The 24,253-nt window shown below is 41.4% G+C and overlaps 3 protein-coding genes across 3 annotated transcripts; all 3 read right to left on the reverse strand.

The window, feature by feature from the left end:
* Positions 1 to 1,742: 1,742 nt before the first annotated feature.
* LOC146610729 (transmembrane protein 106C-like) lies at positions 1,743 to 11,427 on the reverse strand. The gene is made up of 7 exons (XM_085344898.1): positions 10,846 to 11,427; positions 9,487 to 9,550; positions 9,196 to 9,355; positions 6,276 to 6,416; positions 4,869 to 4,918; positions 4,712 to 4,765; positions 1,743 to 2,001 (listed from the first exon to the last, which is right to left on the reverse strand). The coding sequence occupies exons 1-7, from the start codon at positions 11,057 to 11,059 to the stop codon at positions 1,836 to 1,838; spliced, it is 849 nt and encodes a 282-aa protein (XP_085201024.1). The 5' UTR covers positions 11,060 to 11,427; the 3' UTR covers positions 1,743 to 1,835.
* A 632-nt stretch (positions 11,428 to 12,059) lies between these two features.
* LOC146610730 (PTB domain-containing engulfment adapter protein 1) lies at positions 12,060 to 14,160 on the reverse strand. The gene is made up of 6 exons (XM_085345336.1): positions 14,116 to 14,160; positions 13,822 to 13,893; positions 12,749 to 12,847; positions 12,506 to 12,643; positions 12,262 to 12,366; positions 12,060 to 12,125 (listed from the first exon to the last, which is right to left on the reverse strand). Exons 1-6 carry the CDS (start codon positions 14,158 to 14,160, stop codon positions 12,060 to 12,062), a joined length of 525 nt encoding a protein of 174 aa, XP_085201462.1.
* A 1,421-nt stretch (positions 14,161 to 15,581) lies between these two features.
* Positions 15,582 to 22,627, reverse strand: sars1 (seryl-tRNA synthetase 1). Its single transcript, XM_085344454.1, has 11 exons — positions 22,449 to 22,627; positions 21,420 to 21,490; positions 21,219 to 21,299; positions 20,959 to 21,117; positions 19,866 to 20,009; positions 19,585 to 19,740; positions 19,039 to 19,260; positions 18,740 to 18,869; positions 17,184 to 17,341; positions 16,857 to 16,986; positions 15,582 to 16,153 (listed from the first exon to the last, which is right to left on the reverse strand). Exons 1-11 carry the CDS (start codon positions 22,582 to 22,584, stop codon positions 15,987 to 15,989), a joined length of 1,554 nt encoding a protein of 517 aa, XP_085200580.1. The 5' UTR covers positions 22,585 to 22,627; the 3' UTR covers positions 15,582 to 15,986.
* Positions 22,628 to 24,253: the final 1,626 nt, after the last annotated feature.

A 24,253-nucleotide genomic window follows, 5' to 3' on the forward strand; every position in this document is an offset into this window, starting at 1 on the left:
AATGTAGCTCATACGTGGTGTACTCTGTCCACTGTAAGTGGTGGGCAAGAACAAAACAATTATTGGTATTCATTATTCATTTTATTAATTCACAAATCCCTTTAATGTCTTTTCTTTTTTTTTGATAACTTAAACCAAAAGGTTAATTGGTGCAATAAAAAAAAAAAAAAAAAAACCCACAAACAAAATAGGTAAAAATGTTTCAGAAATTTACAGCATTTGTCCCTTTAAAGTAAAAATCAATCTATCAAACTGCTTCCACACTGAAGCTGGTCTAAAGGCAAAGTTACAGTCAGCCTCCAGGCAGCGTGAGAATGTGCTGAAATCCATCACACAAGGAGTTAGAAAAGCTGCGAACCAGAAGGAAATGCATGTGACGCTATTACAGTCAGTCTGGCAGAAGCAGGGTAAACGCTGAGTGCAGCTGCAAATCCTAATTGTTAAGACCAATTTTCAACAAAACACTAATTTCACACAGCAAGATTCTATTGCAAAGTTTGACCAATTAACCCATTAAAGAACACCTGTAACTCGAATCCTAACATCAGTTTTATATTAAGGCGGCTGAAGATTTTGTTGATGCCCAAATACCTGCAGCCTTTTTAAATCTACTGTGTGCACTACAGTTGAAGATGTTTGAATGAAACGCCCCTCAGACGTCTCAGAACATTACTGCAGGTCTCACAGACGGTCACTCCCTGCACAACCCTGGCTGTGATTGTAGAGGACGTGCCGTCTTCTGGTTGGGACGCTGCATATTATTCTGCACAAAGAGGTGGGAATCACAGGGAACCGTATACAGCAGGATATACTACCTTTATAATTATTAGCATTGGTACGGCCACTTTCTAAATCCTCTATAACAGTCTTCTCTGAGCCTGCCTGAGATTTATCTGCATGTGTAAAGCTTGGTGGGTTCAGCTGGAAATAATGTCTCACTGCAAATAATCAGCTCTCTCACTATCTAAAGGCATTGTTTTTCATTTTTAAATTGCACTCATGTGGTATGGTGGTGGGACTTCTTTTTGTAGCTTAACTGGATCTGTATTAAGGATTCTGTGAGTAGATTTCTACTAAGTGAATAGTAAAAGCAGTTAAATGGAAGAAAACATGTGATGTTATCCCTCTCTCCTTATAGATGTGCTCAAATGAGACTTGGCAAGCAATAACTTATCGAACCATTAAAAAATATCTACAATCCACACCAGTTTCAAGCTGCCAAAAACAAATAAACAAAAAAAACCAACAACAGTCAGTAGTGATCACAGTGTAACAGTCATTCAAGCCACACTAAGGAATTTTGATTGAATTCTAATGACATTGCAGCAGCAGCACAGAGAGGGAGCTCTGCAGCCATAATTAACACGAATAGCATCCTGGCTGAGAATGTTCCCTTAAAGAAAGAGCTTTCTGTGACCTTTGTCCTGCTTACAACACAAGGAGTGCTCGCTGCTAGTGACTCATTCAGTTCTCCACTCAGACTCGTGTTGCTCTGAAACAGCAAAACTGCTCTCTGGACTTGGACAGGAAGTCAGGCAAGAACATTTCACAAACACAGTGCTGAGCTTGACATTACAGGCCATAATTCCACATTTCACAAGTCCATCAAAGACCCTTTATCTGTTGATGGCTAGAACAACATTCCCTTGTCAGAGCCCTTGTTTTCCGAGATACAGCCAAATCCTGGATGAGCACGAGATAACAGCGGGTCAATGTCGGCTCTTTTTAGCAAGTGTAGAAAATGAGACGATATTAAGCATTTCCCTGCTGCCGAGCTGTTAGTCCATCCTGCAGTGTACACTAACACAGTCCTTGTAGTCCCAGATCTGCGCCCCTCACGGAAGTGAGTGACGGAGGGATAGGGCCGTTGTGTCACCAGAGGAGTGGATCTTGTAATTCTCCGGCTGCTGGTACGTGGTGTTGGAGCCGCAGTCGATGTAGCGATAGGCCTCCAGGCTGTTCTGGGACGTTCGCACCATGTACGAGGTTTTCACTGAGGTTCTGAAAACAGGAGAGGACAGAGATGTAAGAATCAGGCTGTTTACCATGTTGCTGTCACATCTCAACCAGTTAATTGCTCACAGAAGAAAAGCACGTTGCCACAGTAATGATTTCTCACAGCTCTGTAAGTGTGATATCGAGAACCACAGGGCACGAAACTGCACCTGCACAAATGACTTCTCTCTAGACTGCAAAACAAGAATTAAAGGGTTTGGGAAAAGAAAGAAAAAGCAGTGGGTTACCCAGTTTCCCCAAAGTACCTCACCCTGACAATGTGGTTTATATGTTAACAGCATCTCTTATCTAAGGCTGTGTTTACACTACTCGTGCAGAAGCCACTGGCTACAAGACAGAACCAGTGAGAGCTGAAGACAGGAAGCTTCAAACTGACCCTTAATAACTGTTATGGGGCCATTATGCTCGCCGTTCTCGCCCTGACAAACTGCACGGCACGACAAAAGTTTGATCACATGTGCTAGCGCATGCAGACAGCAATAGGTGCTGTCCCTGATTTTAAATCCTGTAAATCTGGTTCAGCTCAGTGATTTCTTTCAAGCCCCTCTTCTATGAAACCAACTCCCATTTTTGATTCACGAGGCAGACGCCCTCTGTACTTGTAAGACTAGGCTTAAAACGTCTTGATGCATGCTCAATCATCCAGGTAAGTAAATCTCCAAAAGTTGATTCATCTGGACGTCGCACTTTCAGTGGGAGAAACGTTTGATCACTCATCCAAGTGACTTCTTCAGTCTCAGCTGACTGCAGGTTTCCCCACTCTTATAAACAGTACATTTGCATAATGACTGAAACCAGCCCACTGAAGGAACAATGGGCTGGGAGGTCAGTTCCTTAATCTTAATTATGCAAATTCTCATGACCATTGATCAATAACCACTGATCAGTGGCCATGAGTACCATTCACAGAGAGTTGGGGAATGGCTGCAATCACAGCATTGTAAGATGGTGAAAGATGTACCCTTAGGCCCCCTCCTCAATTTAGAGATGGTCTTTCCCTTTTCACGTAAATGGCCTCCTTGACTCCGCACTCAAACCAGCGTTCCTCCCTGTCCAGGATGTGCACATCCTCATCATTGAAAGAGTGTCCACTGCCCTGTAGGTGTAAATAGACTGCAGAGTCCTGGCCTGACGAGGTAGCTCTTCTGTGTTGTGCCATCTGCTTCGCCAGAGGTTGTTTGGTTTCCCCGATGTATAAATCCTGAATCCTCTAAATATATAGTTCCTGATGGATCAGGTGACCCTGAACCCTCCCTAGGCTGCTGGGGGCTTCCCATGATGCACTCTTTCTCCTTCACTCTTGATTCATTAAAACGTCCTTATTTATGTGGGCCTTTGGCACAGCTCATCAGATCATCCACTCTCTGAAACAAGCCATTTTAGCTCCTCCCCCTTTTAGACCAACTTATTCTGATTGGCTGCCCCCGCATGCTGCTTCATATGACCATATAGACCCTGTGCACGAGAAAATGCTAACTTCCTGGTTTGAGACCAGATGTAGGGGTGTACATTTCCGGTAGCTTCACTTTGCGATCAATCGCTACTGCGAGGATATACTCCAAAATCATGTCCAAAACTCAAAAACGGAAAGATCATGTTAAGTTACAAAGAGGAGAAGGTGGGAACACTCACCACTGTTGTGTCATAAAAAAATCTAATGATCGATTTTGACGTTTAAAGAGTTTAGATCGATCAGTTGTTTACATCACTCAACACAAGCAGAACTGCATTACTGCAGCAGAAGACACATCGTCCACATTCAGAAGCACATCTCTGTATAGTTATTATGATTTAAACAGGCAAAATGTTCAGCATTCAAACTACAGGTGAAGAATAGTCAAACCAGATGTTTCCCCCGTTATGTCAATATCAGCTATTCAAGTACACACCTACACAGCATGTTAACAAACCGTGAAAAAAAGGCACACAAAAAATGAATGATTGCTGGTAACGGTTTCTATACATTAGTATTTACGAAGGGTATGTTGTGACTTACCTTCAAAATTACAGTGGTCCCTCGCTATAACGCGGTTCACCTTTCACCTGCTGTTTCGCAGATTTTTTTAGTGCAAGTTTGCATGCTTATTTTTTTTTCTTATTTTTTTTTACGTCACATTGTGTCCTGCGTCCTGATCGCTGCAGACGATCTCCTCCGTGACGTCTCTCCTGTACAGTACAGAATCGCTGCATCGATCGCTAGCAGTGTGACTCTGAAGTGCAGTGCTGTATGTCGACGAAACATTTTGCACCGTCAAAAAATAAAATTGGCTACTTGATTTCACCTATCGCTGGTTATTTTTAGAACATAACACCCGCGATAAACAAGGGACAGCTGAGAAATATAATAGTTGAATCCCTTTTCTCTTTTGCCCTGAGGCGCGGGGAAAAAATATAGACAAGTCGATGAACATCATTTACAGATATATTGGGTAAATGCCAAAGACATCTATAGAAATGTAAATCGCCGCTTGATTCATTCATTTGCTTAACTTGTTTTGGACTGTAAACAAGGCGCGAATAGGACACCGGAAACAAAGCTCCCCACAGGAGTTTCCGCACCGGAAGTAGCATATGCTAACGTGCACATAGTCTATTAGACATCACAGTGATTTTTCTGCTGCAAGTGTTAAGATAAAAGACAGAAGTAACAAAGTAAAATGAAGATAAAGATATCTGTCGGGGTAAGGACACTTACTGCATGAGTACGAGAATGTTGTGAACCTTGATGCTGGACATGGTGCATAACGTACTGAAAAAACAAAACACAAAGGCTCAGATTACTGAACTGGAATTCATGTGTAGGTTTGCAAAGAAGCTTAATTTCCTCTATAAGCTCAGGCGCAGACACTTACTAGACGTACGGAGCGTTACTGCCGATCTCCACGCTGACAGTGTAGTTCACCTGCAGAAGATTGACACAATACGTCACACCAACAACAGAAGTATTTCAAGAGCAGCACAGGAAGACAATTCAGGCCATTATCAGCAGTGAAACTACAGAATGAAGCAACCACAGCAACTCTTTGAGCTTTGTTTACTGCTTCAGCTGAGGTGATCTGCAGACAGAAGGTTGTTAAAACAAGAGGGGAAAACAAAACAAAAACACTGATTTCCTGTAAATGCTGGGTAGATAACAACAAACATTACCCAAAAAAAAAGAGGAAATGGTGATTTTATCTGGCGTTTACTTTTAGCTAAAGATCTGCTGCTTCATTGAGCCACAGCGCTGTACTGAAGCAGCAGAGCTGAGTATGTGGGCTGTGTGAAAAACTGGCCAAATCTTCTCTGCCAGTGCCAAATGGCTTATTCAGTGACCAGCACATCCAGTGTGACAAATGCTGGTTGAAGCCATCCTCAGGCTGTGTGTTAGAGGAATAGTATCAGTCGTCTCTTCAGATTTTAATCATTCAGTTCTTTAGCACAAGGAGTTTGACTGCTTTGGTACAGCGCCTGGTTTACTGAGGCAGACCTGTTCTCGATCACATGTGGGGAAATGATACAAGAAAAATTCTGGGCTACTAACAAGTGTACTGTGAGAAGCACTTCAGCGTGAGGTGGATATGTGCAGCTGCGGCCGCTCCACTCGAGCTGACACACAACAACATACGGTGAACAGGCCCAGGCCACGATGCCATGAAGACAGCCAAGGGTGGAGTTAGAAATGTTCTTATTGATCTCACTGTAAATCAAAGGCCAAAAAACAGTCCTAATTATCAAACTGCTTGTGTGATTGAATGCTTAAATAAGCTGCCATCCAGCATCCTGTTGTAGCTGTACACAACCACAGAAGTGTGATGAATGAATCATGCTGCGGCTGCTGTGCTCTGATCTGCTGTCGATATTCAGTGTGCCACTTGTTTGTAAGCCTGACACAAGCGTGCAGGGGCGTTTGTATGTATCCCCCTCTAACTTAGTTAACTTCACCTTACCTGCTATGAAGTTAGAGTGAGCGGTCCTGACAACCACTGATTATTAGTTCTGTCATGTTTATGGTTACTATTTTCAGCTGTGGGGAGATTAGCACAGCTGTTGGCACCAGCTGCCACACACCCACACAAAAAACCAACAACACTAATAGGGGAGCTTGCAAATTGCTTAAAAATAGCCATAAGAGTGATATGGCTTATATGGAAAGGAACACTGACAGCAGTAGTGATAATGTATCAGCATCGATGGAGCGGAAACATTAAAATTGTGTAAAACAGCAAAGGAGACAAGCATCTTGATTGATTGTACTTTGAGTGGCTGAAATCCTGTACCTGACACGCGCTGAGTGGCAGCACTGTGGTGACGTTGTGGAGCAGCTCAGTCCCGATCACCGACTTCATGTAGAGGACCTGGGAGCTGATGCTCTGCACATGCACCGAGAAGAAGTTGGGGTTGCTGAAGTTGAGCGTGCTCTGAGTAAAATAAAGAACAAAAGACACACAGAGGAATAAAAAGACAGCACCTACAACACAGCCTGTTTTTGACACTTCTAGTTAAGTTTCATCAAAAGACACTCAGATGGCAGAAGCTATTATTATTATCAACATCCATTTACTACACAAGCAGAAAGTGGCAAAAGCAGCAACATCAACATGTTTTCTAAACTAAATCCTAAAAAATGTCAACGCTGTTGCCACGTTTTGCGGTTTCATAAAGGAAGCGTGGCCTGCAGAGTGCTTCAGTGCACTAAAGTGCAGATCTGAACTAGACTAGTGAAGCAGCTCTTACACAGTGCACAGCTTAAATGAAACCTGACGATTGTTTCACATCCTCAGATGGTTTAGAACCACTATCGTGATGAGGGAGACAACATTTTGTCATTCACACGCTCAACTTTTACATGAAGATAGTCACATAGCAAAGTACGACTCTGAATTAACCTCAACCATTCATTCTAAGATCTCGTATGTATTCAAGAGCGCAGGATTTGCTCTTCTGTCAAAAACAAGGAAAGCAAATGTGTATACTGATCAGGTATAATATTATGACCACTCTCAGGTGGAGTGAATAGCACTGATTATCTCTTCATCGTGGCACCTGTTAGTGGGTGTGATATATTAGGGAGCAAGTGAACATTTTGTCCTCAAAGTTGATGAGTTAGAAGCAGGAAAAATGACAAGTGTAAGGATTTGAGCGAGTTTAACAGGGATCAAGCTGTGATCGCTAGATGACCCGGTCAGAGCATCCCCAAAACAAAAGCAGCTCTTGTGAGCTGTTCTGAGTCTGCAGCGGTCAGTATCTATCAAAAGTGGTTCAAGGGAGGAAACAATAGAGAACCAGGAATCATGGGCACAGATCCATGGCTGGTCTTTGTGGTCTGACCCAACAGATGAGCTACTGTAGCTTAAATTTCCCCAAAAAAACAAAAAAAAACATAAGTTACTGTTTGTTCTGAAAGAAAAGTTGTGAAAATATAAGGTTCATCACAGTTTGTTGTGAATGAGGCTGAACAGCTGCAGAGCAGTCAGGTTGCCCATAACCACCAGCAAAAGCACAACAATGCATATGCAAATATAAGAACTGGACCATGGAGCAATGGAAGAAGGAGGCTGGTCTGATGAATCACACTAACGGTTGGTACTGCGTTTCTATCGCTTAAACTCGGTAACACCTGCTACAAGGATGCATTATGGGAAGAAGACAAGCCAGGAGAGGCAGCCATGGGCCATGTTCTGCTGGGAATCCTTTGGTCCTGAATCCATGTGGATGTTACTTTGACACATACCAACTACCTAATCATTGTTGCACATCATGTGCTTCCTCTCATGGAAACCATGTTCCCTGATGGCTTTGGCCTCTTTCAGCAGGATAATGCACCACAAGACTCATTCCAGGAGCACAGCGATGAACCTGGGGTGTTGACTGGGCCTCCAAATTCCCCAGATCTCATTCCAATAGAGCACCTGTGGGATGTGCTGGATAAACAAGGAGGCCCCACCTTACAGCTTACAGGACTTAGAGGGTCTGATGCTAACATCTTGGTGTCAGATACCACAGCACACCTTCAGGGGTCAAATGGAGTTCATGCCTCAAGTGCTCAGGGCTGTTTTGGCAGCACAAGGGAGCATACACATTTAGTAGATGAAATCAAACCCTTCTTGTCAAAGTCATTTTTGCACACTAAATATTTATTTGGTTTTATAAAGTGGAGCTCCTCCAGGTCAAAAAAAGAATGGAATCTTTTCCCTTCTTTACAAAACAACACGAGAAAGCACTAAAATGTGTTTAGCTGTCATCTGTGACGTTTGATGTTTTTTGTTACAGTTTTGGGTTTTTTGGGGAGGTTTTTTTTTTTTTATCTTGTTTGTGTGTCTATATTTACAAAAGATAAATGTCCAGATGTTTTTGGACACTTATTCAAGCTTTGCCTCTGTACAGCACCACAGTGAATCTGAAAGGCTCCGATCAACATGCAATCAAAGTACCAAGTGCTTGTTAGACAATTCCTCTATTTCCACAGACTCTAAAGCAACCAGGCAGGGTAACATAATACATTTCACCACTTCATTGTGTTTTGTTTGCTTTTTAAAAGAACATCTGTCATCTTCCTGATACAGTCTGTTTTCTATCAGCATCATCATTTCCTGCCACACCTCCTTGGACTTCAGACTGCGAGATATCAGGCTCTGAACAGCAAACAAATGCTAATTCAACACTCGGATTCATCTCCTGACCACTGTTTACATTAACTTGTTGTGGAATAATAAGAAAGCAGGGCTCTTCTAGCCATGAAACTGCCAGACTCATTTGTCTGGTTAATGCTGAGCAAGTGAAAACAGACAAAAAATGACTCCTAAGGTGTTAATGTGATGTTTTAGTTGTAGCAGCTGAATTCAAGCCAAGACTCAACACTTGAATCACGCTATTAGCATTTCAAATTCACTGTGGTCGTTGTGTTGCTTAACTGGCTGTACTTTCCCAAAGTTGAACTGAAATAATGAAACTGTCTAAGTATTTACCCACTGACCACATGTGATAAAGAAGAGCGTTACAGAAGCTGAAGATTGTTGCTAGCTTGCAAACCCGTCCTTCCACTCATTAGTCACTTCAGACACATTTGTATGGAAACACATCGGTGCTGATCCCACAGAGGAGTTCTTAGTGAAGTGAAACCTGAGCCTGCAGAGGCTGAGAGTTGTGCTTTGTCATGCTGTTTGTGTAGATTATTAGAAGCTGTGATATGAAACCTACCGTCATGTTCATCAGGACCTTTGTGTTGTTGCGGTCGAACGTCACCGTCACCGAGCGGATCCCTCCGTCCACCACAACCACTGGACGTGGGAAAAGGAAGAAGGCAACAAGCGAAGAGGCCAGCAGGCAGAGCACAACTGACAGGACCACGTAGAGCTTCCTACGACACAGAGAGGGAAGGTTCTCTCCAGACAATGCACTCACCTCCTACATCACCTCAGACAGAGTGAGAGACCCACACGTCCAGAGGGAACAGACACAGGAACACATCAGTGTGCTGCAGTTACTCACGTTCTTTGGGGTTGCAGTCTTTGGTCATTGTACGGGATCAGTGCAACCAGTTCATTCACTTGTTCTGCAGAGCAAGAAGAAAAATGATGTTTAGCATTTCCCATTAAAACTGTTTTTTTGGAAACACGACAAAGACGGAGAAATTAAACACAGGACATCAGCTAAAAGTGCTACCCCTCCGCCTCCCAGGTAACACACCTGTGGTATCAAGTTCAAGATCCTGTGTCACCTTGTTTACATACAGAAAACTTACTCTGACCCTAATGTTGAGGTCACTGAGATTCAAACTCATCTGACATCTTAGTAGAAACACAAATGGTATTTGAATTTGAAGCTCCTACTTCCCCTCATTTGTGCGTTATTGCATTCACAAACTTGTCCATACATCCTGCCTGCCCGCCCACTTGGCAGGGTGATGACAATACCCCGTCAGCCTTTTACAGCTAAGCAAACGAACCCCCAACTTAAAATAATAGCTTCTGTTTAACAGATTCACTGGTGCAGCTCTTCATGAATCTAATCATTACTCTAACACATTTTCTTAGGTGAGACACAAAATTGTATAAAACATACAGCATAGTACCAAGTTATTTTATGTTGAGCACAGGGAACCATGCATAGCTATATGTCATTACTTACATTAATCTGCTCTGGGAGTACTATGGACAAAAAAGTACCAGATGTATGAGGTACATCTCATAGACCATCATCCTCAGACATTAGCCAAGCAAACAATGGGACTCCTGCCTCTGTGATGGACAAGGTGATTATGCTTCTGAAGATATTCCAGATTTGGAATTTAGAAGTCAGGAATGTGTGATTACAACAACTCATGCGGTTGTTTCTGTACATGCAGCTCTTTCACTTTCACCTTCTAGAGCAGTTTTTCCATACGGGAGGATCAGGGATGGTGAGAGAAAACAAAAACTCAATAAATGGCACTTAAATGCCGACATCACCCCCTGGCCTCTCTGATGTCTGACAGGCTCATAATTGTACAGCTGTGCCCCTTCATATCTGTACGAATGTACATTTTCAGCATCTTCTAAACTAGTGTTTGCGCCCACGTTTCTTATTGCTGGTGTCACATGGCCTCATGTGAGGTCAAAGTTCTGCGTTATGCACGGTGGGTCATAAACTCCATTAAAAACATTACTTTAAGTGTTTTCTTAGTGGATAAGTGCAGACCAGTTTTCTGGACAATCTAGTAATTTCTTGATTTTTCCATTTGTTCACAGAGCTTCAAAACCTTGCAAAACAAACTCAATGTGTCTCGTTCAGAATTACCAGCACAACTTTAGCTAAATGTCAGTATGTCCGACACTAACGCTTACTGATTTATCAACTCTTTCTACTCACCTGAAGGTATGCGTCCAGTGCCTTGGCAGGTCGGACAAGTTACGCTGTCTCTGCCGGTGAACTCCACGTACGGGAACTGGGCTATGTCCTCCCGCCGGACTAGTCCATCCAAAGAGTCGTTATCGGAGTCTCTGCGTTCAGTGTACCGCGTTACCCTCTGCTCCTCCGGGAGGAGAGACTGGCTGCTGCTGCTACGAGACCACCGCGTCCCCATGGCGGGTGTTTGTGAGTGGTAAAGACAGCAGAGCCAGAGTCTCCCGTTCGGAGGTGGATAATAAGGAGCCCCCCCAGAAAAGTGAAGACTCGGTGATTTACAGATAATTGTGTTCGGTAAACGAAAACACACCAAATGTCGCTGAACGCGCAAAGTTTACGCCGTGCCTCAGAGTGACGTCTCTCGGCTAGCTAATCTGCTAACGCACAATTTCTCGGTTAGCACCTGTGGTGAGTTATGGGAGACGTCCGTAAGCATGACTGAGTAAACTTTAAATACCCTTTAGACAAAACTAGCTGTCGTTAGCATAAAGTCACATCTTCCAACAAAACAGCCTCGGACTCCCGCCGCTCCCTGTTACTTTCTCAATAAAGTTTACATATTGTTGCCTTCACGTAACCTAAGTGTCCGATCCAATACACAGCAAATGCATAACAAATGCTACTGCTACCAATGGTAACGAAACGAATTTTCAATTCAGTTATGTCGTGTTTTACAAGTCAAGCATTATGACATTTAGCCATAAATTATTTTGAAAAATTGAACTTAATCTATTATTGACACACAGCACAGTTTGAAACATCTACACTACAAATGGCCGTTTAAATGAAACACATTTTTATTTCTTACAAGACAGCTCTTTAAAATTACAGACTTCATCAAACATCTCAGTGTTCTGAGTGATGTTAAAGCATTTGTTTGTTTGTTTTTTATTTTTAACTGTAAGTGAAACAATTAAGTGCAATATTTATTATGTTTTTAAAACACTTGAACGCATCCAGAGACTTGCCAACATAGTGAGAATGACAACTCGCTGCTGCCATCTAGTAGAAAGGATTTGGGTAAAGCAGCTAAAATGGATTCTACGCTGAATAAGAAAAAAAAAGAAAAGAAAATTACAGACATTTATTTCAGCATCATGTAAAATTTAATAGGAAGCAGTCTCTCACGCTCGTTGTGTACTTATATGTACCCACAACAGCAACATTGTATGCAATCATCAGTCATCAGTTTCTCCTGCAAGCCTCCTCTTCAGCTTATCATTCTCTCTTTGCAGCATTTTATTCTGAAAAAGAAGTATTAAAAAGACTGAGAGACTCATTTAAAGCTTTCGTGAATATTGGAAATATTTAATTTCATAAGCTCTGTAAGTTCTTTAACAGAAATAGAAAAAAAAACAGCCATGACAACTCAGGACTGACCTTATGTTGGAGCGCCTCCACTTTTATGTCTCGTCCTACTCTGTGTGTCTCCTCCTTCTTTGAAACCCGAAAGGCGTCCCCAATAACTGAGACCAGCACGTGAGACTAAAAAGTAATTCAGAAAAAATCACATCTGGGACACTAGAAGCCAGAATATGTCATTCAGCTGTGGATTTGTAGTCTTCTGCTCTACCAACATCAAACTTCAAAGTTGGTCTTTAGTTTCAGCCTTGGGAATACTCACAAACTTTGCGCTCTGAAACAGATAACAGTGGTACGTGTCCGCTGCAGGGTGCTTGGCCACAAACCCAAAAACTTTGGGTGAAGAAGGATGGACAGCACAGAAGGAAATAGTAGAGAGGTTGCACGAGTACAATAGGAACTGAGGGAAGGGAAGATGATGAGAATTAACATTTTAAAACATCATGAAAGCTGAATACATCATGAGAATGAGCAGTTTTGTAATTAGGACACTTTTGTCACACACCTTGGTTTTGTTTTCCAAAATGTCTATCCCACTCAGAGACAGGAACAGATGGACTTTGCTCTTCTTTGCAGCTTTCTCAGAGGAGAATTCATCTGAAGTCTAGGAATGACAAAAACACACAAAATTGTTTCATTTAAACAGTATAAATAATCCTGCAGATGCACACAAAGTTGGCCTTTCCCTACTAGAATACAAGACTATTTTAAAGGGGTACATTATAGACAATAATGAGAGTCTGCAGCCATGTTAGCAGCCCTGTAGGAGCTGAAGCGGTGGCTCTAATAGCTCAAGCATAATTAAACCAATATATGCATGTCTGCAAGCTAGCACTTACCAGCTGCCCAATTAGGTGGAGCAGAGGCGGGTGGTATTTACATATTTGGTCATGAGTCAATGCACTGGATACATTGACGCTGCTCTATTATTATGAGCAGTAAAAGGGTTTATGAGACTTGATATGAGTATAAAGAGACAGGACATAACAAAATAGGGATACAAAACAACCACAAACACAGAGAACAAATCATAAAAGTGAGCAAAACAAGTACAAAGAGGAACAAGACAACCACTCACACAAAATAATCACAGAGACGCAAAGCAACAAAGAGGCACGGGGCACTACAAATAAATACACAGCAACCATAAAAAGGCTAAAATGGGACATCAAAGGGGTACAAACCAACCACACACGGAAGAATAACCACAAAGAGATGCAAAATGACTACAGAGTGCCACAAAACAAATACAAAGTGCTGAAAAACAACTACAAACAATGAAAACGTACAACAAAGCACTAAACAACTTAAAAGCGACAACAATAGCCACAAAGACACAAAACAACTACAAAGTTGTGAAAAATGATCTCAAAGTTGTGTAAAACATCCACAGAGCAGTGTAAATGATTGCAATAACAGTTTCTCATATGTGGCGTGGCAGAGGTGTTGGGCGCTCTTTTCAACACTTCATGTTGTCAGTGTGGAGCCGATGGTCGCTGACTACATGAATGCATGATCTATGACACCAGCACGACTAAAAATAACATTGTAAATGTATTAAATATGTCGGTGGCTCACCTTGAGGTTCTGAGCGGCTTCTTCCAGGATCTGTATTCCATCGGGGCGGACCACCTCTACTCGACCGAGAAACTACAGTTTACAGAAACAAGTGTTGTTTTTGTTTTTAATAATAGTAATAATAAGAACTTTACTTAGCATTTTACTTTACACAGTATGTTTTTTTATATATATATTTGGTTGCTACCTATCAAGTATACAAATAAAGTTGAATAAAAAATAAGTAATCTCAGAGCTGAGAATATTTTTCAACACTCTGCAACAAAACTGTGGCTGTTAAAGATCAGCATTTACCTTTACTGGAAAGGAGATCTCAACGTCGTCTTCCACGTCATTCATCTCAACACTCGTACCAAACTAAAGCCTGGATCTGTCAAAGACAGACATAAATTAGGTTTAAATAAATATATATTATACAAATGATCTAATCAACTATATAAAGAAAAGAAGTGCTGGAGATTTCTTCTTACCTTTTGTAAATATACCGCAAACGGAGTGAATTGGCTTCCAACTGCAGGGAGTGTAAAGTCTGTCAGAGTTAATGAATAACTGATTTGTCTTCCTTATTGCTTATTGCACATCTATCTGATAACCAGCCAGCCAGACATCTAAGCAAGATGTTTTATTGTGTTTAAAAGCTCTTTCGTGACACGAAGATCAGGACAAAAATAATTAAATATAAATATAAATACATACATATGTGTGGACTGTTCTAAAGTAGAGGTAGACTAACTCTTCTCTTTGCTTAGCTAAGCTTTTTCTTTAAGATATTTTATTTTTGGGATGTAATTGAATAGTTGCTGTAGAAACAGACAGTAAACGAGTAAACACAGGTAACAAAGGTGCCGCTGGTTGAGAGTGAAACTGGGGATGTGGCATGTGGTAGTACACACCCTAACACCTGTGCAGTATTAGAAAATCCAGACCGGTGACAAGTCAAAGGAAAACCCTGAACCTTTTGACACTGAGAGCATCTTTAACATATCTATTTACAGCCATAATATTATAGAATACTGAAGTTTGTGTTAGAAAAAGCTCAGAATTTGTTTTCATATGGTTACTGGTGATCTCATATTGACACCTTAACTAGAGATTTGATTTAGCCTTCTTTACTGCGGTCACAGCTCATTACACCACATTCAGATGCTTTGATAACTTTAATGCAGTCAGGCTTGAAGTCATTAGGGGCACGGCTGCTTGGACACACATATATACAGGCAAACAACTGCTACCATCTAATTTGCCTTCCTAAACCAGATCTCTCCACTTTGTGAACTGGGTGCCTATTAAAGCATTTTGAATGTAATTGGTTAATAAACAGCCTGGCTTGCTGTGTGGTTAGTCACATTACCATCACCACTGATCTAGTCTGCTTTGTGCATATACTTAAAAACAAACAAACAAACAAACAAACAAACAAACAAACACAAGAACTTCCAGTTCAACTGTATTTATTGTTTACAGTGCGTGCCACTTCATCAATGCGCAATTATATATATATTTGTCTTAGCAAGTACATACAGGAAACATCAACGTCTCGAGGTGGAGAAGAGCATCGTGTTAAACAGTGGATGAAAATGATGATTGTGGTCAGACAACGCAAAGAGAAGCCTAAACCAGACAGTTAAAATACCCAACCATTCACTTCTCACAGTCAACAAACGGTGAGTTCAGACAGTTTTTGAACACATTATCAACAATGCCCAACATCCTGCAAACATACTTTTTATAACATATTCCCAAAAGACTGCTTGTTCCCAAAAGACTGCTTGTATCAAATCAATGACAGAAATAGACAGAAAAGAAGCCTGACTCTCAGCACAGCTGCCGACACGCTCCATGAGGTGTCGGCAGCTGTGCTTTAGGCTTCGTGTTCGTGATGTCATACAGTGATAGAGGGGTGAAGTGACCTGGGGATGGCTGACTAAAGGATCCCTTTTTGTGGCAAGCTTTATGTGAATGATGAGATGACATAACACCACCCACTCAGACGGACACAGATGGAACAGAGCCGAGCGTTCACATTACCGTTAAGTGCCAATTTCAGGTTTAGTTTGTGAGACGTGACAAACTAATCCCTGATCATTACAATTCAAGCAACAGTCTGTTCTATTAGTGTGCATCTGTGAGGCTGGTGAGGCGACACTGCTGCTGTGTGCCGGGGTCTACGAATCGTTCACGGACATGTTCTCTATGGCATCGGGCAGGTTCTGGTCTCCGCCGCCTCCTCCCTGCTTCTTCTTCTTCCCTCCTTCCTGCTGTTTCTTTGATTTCTTGGACATTTCCTGATCAATGGGAGCTGGCTTGACAAACTTAATGATCTCTGTCAAACCTGAAGATGGGAAAAACAACAAAAACAAACATTTAATATATCCAATATTTTACATTTCTTGTCTTAAAAACATATTTTCCCTTGTTTTTCCAACCATCTGGTAGAATGCACCAGAGGGTGACAGCTACGCTCCTGCAAGCTGTTTGCTGACAGTCACTGAACAAGAATGTTAATGGCGCACAGACTACATATAAAGTAAATAATATAAATAATAATAATAAATAATAAATATATAAAGCATGGATGCAGCTTCTGGGTATGAGAAGTGAAGTCTGTGGTCACGTTTCTTAAACTTTAATTTTTTTTAAATGGCCAGCAGGGGGAAGCCTTGAGCCTTTAAACTAACCATCTCTAATATAAACAATCACTGTCATGACACTGTGTCAAATATGATATGTAGAGATGTTAGGAGTCATCTTAGTTTAACTTGGGACAGAGGCAGGGTAGCAGTCAGTCCCTGTGATCAGCTTCAAGTGTTGGATACACATACGATTGACGGATATGGATGTTAACATGTACCTCTCAGCTGGACAACACTTCCAAAAATGTCAATTTTTTTTCCTCTAAGAAAGCTGCAAAGCATTTGAAATTTGTTCCAAATGCTAAGTATTATATGGAGACAAACGCAGTTGAGATGATAGTGTACATTAACATCAAAAGTCTCTAGGTGCAGTAAACAGGTAAGAAAGCCAGCACAGCTTACCAGGAGGCATGAACTCCCTGAGCTTCTCTGGAACAATGATTCCTTCTTCAGTTTGGTAGTTCTCTAGGATGGCACACATTACACGTGTGGTGGCGCACATGGTTGCATTCAACATGTGCACAAACTCCGCCTACAAAACACACAGACAACGAGAGATATGAATTTAGAGTGTGGCTACAGAAAAGTGAAACGCATGTGCAGGGGGAAGCAAGTTAAGATTTTTCTGCTTCCCAGTAATTCGCTTTATCTTTGATCCCTTACGAAATAGCAGACAAGACACACAAACTGCATTAGTTCTTGTACGCTGTGTTGGAACTGAGCACTCACCTTGTCCATCATTTTTTTGGTCTGTCCGTAGCGGATGCGCAGCCGCCTGGCCTGGTAGTCTGTGCAGTTTGAGCAGGAGACCAGCTCTCTGAAGGCCCCTGAGCCGGGGAACCAGGCCTCCAGATCCAGCTTCTTACTGGCTGCATGGTTCAGGGCACCTACAGTACACATGAAGGAGAGAGCAGTTAGTTTATGTCAGGGGTGCCCAATCCCGGTCCTCGAGAGCTACCGTCCTGCAGCTTTTAGATGCATCCTTGTTCCCACACACCCGAATCAAATGAATGGCTTGTTATCAGGCCTTTGCCAAACACGATGGCATGCTGAAGAGGTAATCAAACCATTTGATTCAGCTGTGTTGGAGTAGGGATGCATCTAAAAGCTGCAGGATAGTAGCTCTCGAGGACTGGGATTGGGCAGCCCTGGTTTATGTCATGGTTGAGTTATAAAGAAATCATCTAAAACTCTTTCTGCTTGTTTGAAGCACAGTTAGGTGAATGCCTAGCAGGTAGTGCTGGATATTACGTTTATCTAATTTATCTACAGAAGGAATTCAGTTTGTAATGTTTCAGTTCCATCAGATAAACCACAAAGAAATTCATGAAGCATTTTCATACTGTCTTCATTTTTCCACATACAAATGCAGGTGACCCAGACGCAGCCTGGTTGTGTCATCTTCAACTGTCTGCTGTGCATGTTTAACTCAACTCTGTTCATGCTGCTTCAAACAATTCACCCCTAGTGGATGTTATACAGAGTTATACTGGACTGATAGTTCAGATAGTGTAAAAATCTAATTATTGACTAAATGAAGAACACATTTATCCTGTTTGTAATGCGTTCTAGATTTTGTAGGCCTACATGTGCAAAACAATCATTCATTTTTCAATGTCTGTCCACTGTGCTGAAAGTAATTACTGAAGTGGATAGTTCAAGTCATGAATGACTGTCCAACTGAGGGATGGTATTTATGTACAAACATGCATGATGATTGGTTTGGTGAAGGTCAGTCCATGTGTCTTTCTTTTCTTCTTCATGCACAATTTAAAAAAAACAAAACAAACTGTTTGTATTGGATTTCTTTTAGTTTCCAACACAAACAGACTTGATGCTGTACCTTCAAGAATGGGCCACATTCACGTCTGATATTTATTCCGTCTCACTTTAGGGTGAGACTGAATGTGTGTGGATATAAGAAATCAGTAATATGTAGTACACAGGATGGCCCAACAGTTGTGTTTCTTCCTTCCTACCAAAACACTTGGATATGTAATATTTATAATATATTTAAAGTTGTCACTTTCAATTGTGGTATGGTTAGCTGTAGTCTCATGGTATAATATTACTGTATTGCAATACAGTGATTCTGTGATATTCACAATGTGAGACCATCTACAAAATATAAGATCTGAGTAAATGATGGAGAAGAAAAAATATCCCTAAAAAATAAAAAGACCTGAATTAAATATTTATTCCTTGTATTGTGTTGTCTGTGTGTGTCCAGCAACTAAAAATGCTCAGTGTGGTATGAGGAGTGAGAGTGCGTGTATTTGACCTACCAGAGACAATGTTGACGATACGATAAGGAATTCCTAGTGACTGGTAGAACTCTTCTGCTGTTCCTATCATCTCATCGAACATCTCCCATGATTTGCCGTCATGCGGTGAGGCATAGACAAACTGCTCAATCTACAAGCAGACGTAGAAGAAACAATGTTTAAAATTAAAAGCAAAAAGTACTTTTGTTATTAATGTTTTTGAAACTATATTAGTTTTAATCTGACATATTGTTTTTGAATAAAAATAAATTTAAAAATGTAATTATACAAAAAAATATCACAATTTCAACAAAACTGACCTTCTCAAACTGGTGCACTCTGAAGATCCCACGGGTGTCTCGGCCATGGGAACCCACTTCCTGTCTGAAGCAGGTGGAGAAGCCAGCGTAGCGGATGGGCAGGTCCTCTGGTTTGAGCCATTCTTCCCTCAGGAAGGCAGCGATGGGCTGCTCTGAGGTGGCGATGAGGTATTTCTCATCTATGGAACTGTCATCTGATTTCTCACTTCCCTTTCCGATGACCTGACAGAAACACGTAGAGAGGTTGAAGAGGGAACCTAAATCCATGTATAGACATATTTGTTGGTTGCCAATCTTCTTTTCTGCCACACTCCAATTATCTTCTACTGGATTCAGAGCAGGCAGGCTGCCCAAGTCCACTCAACTCACTGTCATCATCATCAGGATACCAGTTTGACACGGTTGGGACTGTAAATCTAATAACGAGAACTATTCACACAATATCTACAAAAATGCAACTGCTGCATCTCTAATGCACAGGTTTTATATTTTTACCACTTTGGAACAAGTATACTGCATGCTCCAATTCAGAGACAGTCTCCATACCTTGTAAAGCTCTTCATCAAACTGGCTGAGCTGGGCGACTTCCTGCATGACCTCCTTCCTCATGAAGAAAGGTGTGTACAGCATGGTGTAGTTCTTGCTGTAGAGGATCCTTAAGGCAAAATTGATCAGAGCCTGCTCCAGGAACACCAGGGGACCCTGAACACAGCAGAGAGGAGATAAACAGCTGGTCAGTAAAGGAAAGGAAGAGGAAAGGGAAACCTGGTCATGCTACTATGTGTTACTTTGTTTCTCTACTTACTTTTCTTCATATGAAAACATACCTTGAGAAAATAACCTCTGCTGCCAGCTACAACTGCTCCCCTCTCGCCATCAAAACCATCGATCATGACCACCAGGTCAACATGGGAGTACTTCTTCTGGGCAGTGCAGTCACCCCAGGTACGCTCCACCTTATTGTCTGCATCCTGACAGCAAACAATAAACAATTTGATTGTATGATCAGAAAATCTTGAACTGACAAGACATTTATCATACTACCAGATTCTGTGAATTACTAATAAGGAAAACATGTGTTTTTATTTTCAGATTCACAAAAAGCTCAAAGTTTATTTGAAGGTTTTAATGAGGTGTTAAAGCTGTATTATGCTGCCAGAATTGCCTGAAAGCCACACTCTACAAACCTCTGGAACTCTGAAAAACTATTGGAATTATATCAGTGTTTTTATGTTGTTTGTGAGGAGAGCACTGTTTATCTGGGAAGACTATAGCATATGAATAACTTTCACACGAATGGTGAGTGACCTTTCACTTTTGGGTGATGTGGACCCAGATTAAGCCAGCAAATACTCCCCACAGCACAATACATTAAATCAATTATCAGGACTTGACAGCGAGACACCCTGCTATTTGCTGGTGATCCAGTCTTGTGTCATCGAGTTTTACTTTTCACTTTATGGGTGATCAGCATTAGAAGGTGCAGCTGATAACAGGAAGGGTTAGCTAAATAAATGATTATACTTTTCTTCCCCTGCCTGCAACTTTTCAGTGTACAACACCAGCTCACTGCTGGCTTACAGGACCCCTCATGGTGGCTCTATTTCCCTTGCTATGGATGTGGTAAATGAACAAGGCAGAAAATTAGGACAGAAAAATCATCATGATATGATGGTGTTTTGATCTGTGCGTGGGCTGTGTCCATTTAATGGATGATAAATCAATAACCACATTCATTACAGACATGTGGATGTTATTTACAAAGAAAAAGCTGCTTCTAGCACTGACCATGTAAAAGACCATGTAGTACGATTGATGCCCAAACCAAAAAAAAAAAAAAGTCTAGCGGTCTTCTTTTCAGACATTCAAGATCAATGTTGGGCTCTAGTATTAACCCCCCCCTCAAACCAAACCACACACCTCATCATTGCTGATGGGTACAGAGGGGTGCAAAAGGTTGCCGATCTCTCTCAGGTACTCGAAACGTTCCGCCTCCAGCTTTACTCTCTCACTGTCCATCTTCTCTATCGCTTCATCCACCAACAAACGCACCTTTTTAATCTGGGTTACTGTCAGGGCCTGGCACAGGACAAAAAAAATGCAAACAAGCTTGTTAGATCTGTTTGCCATCTTACAAACAGTTATGCTGTGTAGACAGAAAAGAGTGCAGTCAGTCATACCGACAGAACTTCAGCCGTAAGAGACTCCAGGTTCTGCGCTTCTTCAGGAACAGCCTCATCCTCTCCAACTGGTTCCTTCTTCTGCATGAGCAACAAAGCAGAGGGTTAAAGACAGACAATGCTAAACCTTGTTTATTTCTGAAGGGACTGGAAAACAAATACAATGCTCAACAGTCCCCATTTAGTGTTATGTTGAAATACCTTCATTTTTTCCCCGATGCTTTTGCTGCAAAGGTTCTTTGCTTTGTTCAGGTTGTCTGCAGTGAAGCGGCCTGTCAGGGGGTAAAATCAGTGACTCAGTGCATTATGAGATTGTGTGTGTGCCACAGCAGCTGGTCTAATAACCTGGTGACATGATTTACAGTAACTAAGTATTAAACAGCCCAAAATAATAATATAAACATAACACTATCTTGGCAACTTTCATACCTGTAATAATGTACAGAAGAAATTATTAAAACTGGATCATGTTGACTATCTCAGTAGTCACACTACAGGGCGACGTTGACTTGACATGTTGCTGGCTGGGATTGCATCAGATTGACTACCCGGCATCGTTTAGCTAACCCGGCGTTAGCTTAATGGGAAACGCTGGCTAAGTCAACGGAATAATGGGAACAGGAGGTTAACTAGTGACTCGTCTTGTGAAAATTTGGTCTTAAATAACTAGGTACTTATTAAATAACAACCACAATGGCTTTTCTAGATTTGCTGAATTATGCTAGCTGCGCTAAGATTAGCGTGCTATTCACATCTGGTTATACTAAATAAAATGACAGACAAACTTCAATGAATTGCTTAAGAAACAGTGTACAACATCTATCCACTAATCAATACGGCGCAAATATAACACACCAACCAGCACGTTTACCATTTAAATTACTGACTTTCATAAGTGAGATCAGACCACTGCAGTGCAGTGAGCTTTTAGCTTGCGCAGCAACACAGTGAAGCTAACAACCAAAAGTATTCCCTAAATTTATTCTGAAGATTTTATATTTAGTATTACAATGAGCCGAATAAACAGGTGGACCCTGAATAAGTCAAAAACCTTGTTCGGTCCCATTTCGGATCAAACAGTTAACCACAATTAAACTGTAACAGTTTAAAAAAGACATTTTGTTAAATGGAGTCTGGCGTGAACTCTTCTCCATTATAAGATTCATTGACGGCTACGCTAACATTAGCATCGTTAGCCACCGCGTTGACGTTAGCTGCAGAGTGACTTACATTTTCTCCACTCTGTGTCTGCGGCCACCAGCTTGTCAACCAGGGTAACATCTTTAAACCTCTTTCTTTGAGTCTCACGGACGACTTCGGGGTCGCCGCCTTTGTCGGTTCGAAACAGGTCCAAGTCGAGCACCATCTTTCCACGCTGGCTGTCAGAGAAGAAACCGATAGAGCTCTTGCCGACGCCGCCTCCCACCGAGTTGCCAGATTCTGTTGTTCACGTAAAAAAAAAAAAAAAACCCTAGCCACGTAATCCTAGTTGTACGGAGTCCCCGACGTCCATTGAGTTCTTTTGTTACTCCAATGCAAACAAGTATTTTAACTTGAATGAGATCAATATTTTGTTCATGATAAATACAATAGACCCAAATGCTCATGTTAACTAGGGTGTATTGTCAGTTTTTAAATACATTTAATTTATGAAATTAATTGTTAAAAAACATTTATACAGAAATTATCTCTGCTGGCTAATATGTTATTCAACAATGAAGTGCCACAAACTGCATTTCCTCTTATGTCTACTTGAGGCTACCTTGTGTGAGATTTCAAGTGCTGTGGGGGGCTGCCTGGTTAGTCTGCTTATCCCTGGAGGTGTTGAACAATATCAAAATGCATGCTCCACCAGTAGATCACAAAGCAAAACCAGATCAGGGAATTTCTAATTCATCGCCTGACGATCTGCCTCCCATCACAGCTGTTCCCTGCACCAAGCAGAATGAAGTTTCTCAAATACTCTTCAAAAACAGACCTTCAAAACACAGTTTAAATGTCTGGCAGAGCAGAAGGTGAAGACCTTGTCGATGGAAGCAGATCCTGATGCATTGTTAAAATGCTTTGAAAAACCAGGGTATTCTAGAATTCGAGGACAAACTCGGGGAGCATTTAACTCAATGCATAATCGTGATAAATGACTGTGATCTCAAATTTGATCAAAATAATTGGGCCCTGATCATTAAGTTTTTCTGGTAGAACCATTCAAAAAAGCTCTGTAAAACTGCTGTGGTGCAGCTCTACATAAGAGTCACTCTTGCATTTGCAAATGCAGAAGAAGTGAGTGACCAAAAAAAAAAAACTAACTAACTAACTAATTAGCCAATTGAGATTGGCACACTGAAAAATAGCATAAATAAGAAAACATCAGCTTCTTCTTCCTCATGGGGAATAAACATCTCAGTTGGGACACCATAAAAACAGTATGTGTAAAACATGGGAACAGGGGCTGTCACAACTGGTAAGCACCTACTGTGTGTCCAGATGTACAAAAGAATTGGAAAAGTATCTGGAAACCTAAGCTCAGTGACTCACACTTGATCCCTGAAGCAAAAGCCTAAAATGTGAGTAATATACAACCTGGAGATGGACTCCTTTAGCTCAGATAATATGGCTCTCAAAATCTGCAGCACCTGAGCGACCCCTTCTTTGAAACACGTTCCGTTAAAAATAGGAAATACCGTATATTGCAATTATATTAGCAGTAATTATAATCATAACTGACCATTTATATATCCTACATTTGGAATTAGATGGTGTGTTCTCGGGGGTGAGAGACTGGTGGTTGGAGAAGACTTCAGAGGACATGTACCTGAAGGGAACAGAGGTGATGAGAAGGTGTTGCGTAGGTAAAGTGTAGAAGGACAAAAATACATATAAGAGTGGAGGAAGGTGCACACAGGTGAACTATTCTGTGCACACAGGTGAGCTGAGAATGTGCTGCCTGGCTTCCTTCTCTCCTGAGAAGAAAGCTAGGGAAAAATCGAAGTCACATTTTTCCTCTGGGGAGAATGTGACAAGGCAGCATCAGGTGG

The sequence above is a fragment of the Diplotaxodon limnothrissa genome, linkage group LG20 (genome assembly GCF_057381915.1).
Source record: "Diplotaxodon limnothrissa isolate DT_005_m linkage group LG20, D_limnothrissa_male_GT1.1, whole genome shotgun sequence".
In the NCBI taxonomy this organism is placed as follows: Eukaryota; Metazoa; Chordata; class Actinopteri; order Cichliformes; family Cichlidae; genus Diplotaxodon; species Diplotaxodon limnothrissa.

Excerpts from the sequence above, each read along its gene's own strand:
- LOC146610729 (XM_085344898.1), bottom strand. The coding sequence starts at position 11,059 with ATGGGGACGCGGTGGTCTCGTAGCAGCAGCAGCCAGTCTCTCCTCCCG. Across the intron at positions 9,551-10,845 it reads CACTGGACGCATACCTTCAG|AACAAGTGAATGAACTGGTT; the intron begins GTGAGTAGAAAG and ends CTTGCTCTGCAG. Across the intron at positions 4,919-6,275 it reads TGCCACTCAGCGCGTGTCAG|GTGAACTACACTGTCAGCGT; the intron begins GTACAGGATTTC and ends AATCTTCTGCAG.
- sars1 (XM_085344454.1), bottom strand. The coding sequence starts at position 22,584 with ATGGTGCTCGACTTGGACCTGTTTCGAACCGACAAAGGCGGCGACCCC. Across the intron at positions 18,870-19,038 it reads GAGTGCACCAGTTTGAGAAG|ATTGAGCAGTTTGTCTATGC; the intron begins GTCAGTTTTGTT and ends GTCTGCTTGTAG. Across the intron at positions 17,342-18,739 it reads TATCGTCAACATTGTCTCTG|GTGCCCTGAACCATGCAGCC; the intron begins GTAGGTCAAATA and ends TGTGTACTGTAG.
- LOC146610730 (XM_085345336.1), bottom strand. The coding sequence starts at position 14,160 with ATGAATGACGTGGAAGACGACGTTGAGATCTCCTTTCCAGTAAAG. Across the intron at positions 13,894-14,115 it reads AGATCTCCTTTCCAGTAAAG|TTTCTCGGTCGAGTAGAGGT; the intron begins GTAAATGCTGAT and ends TGTAAACTGTAG. Across the intron at positions 12,644-12,748 it reads TTTTGGAAAACAAAACCAAG|TTCCTATTGTACTCGTGCAA; the intron begins GTGTGTGACAAA and ends CCCTTCCCTCAG.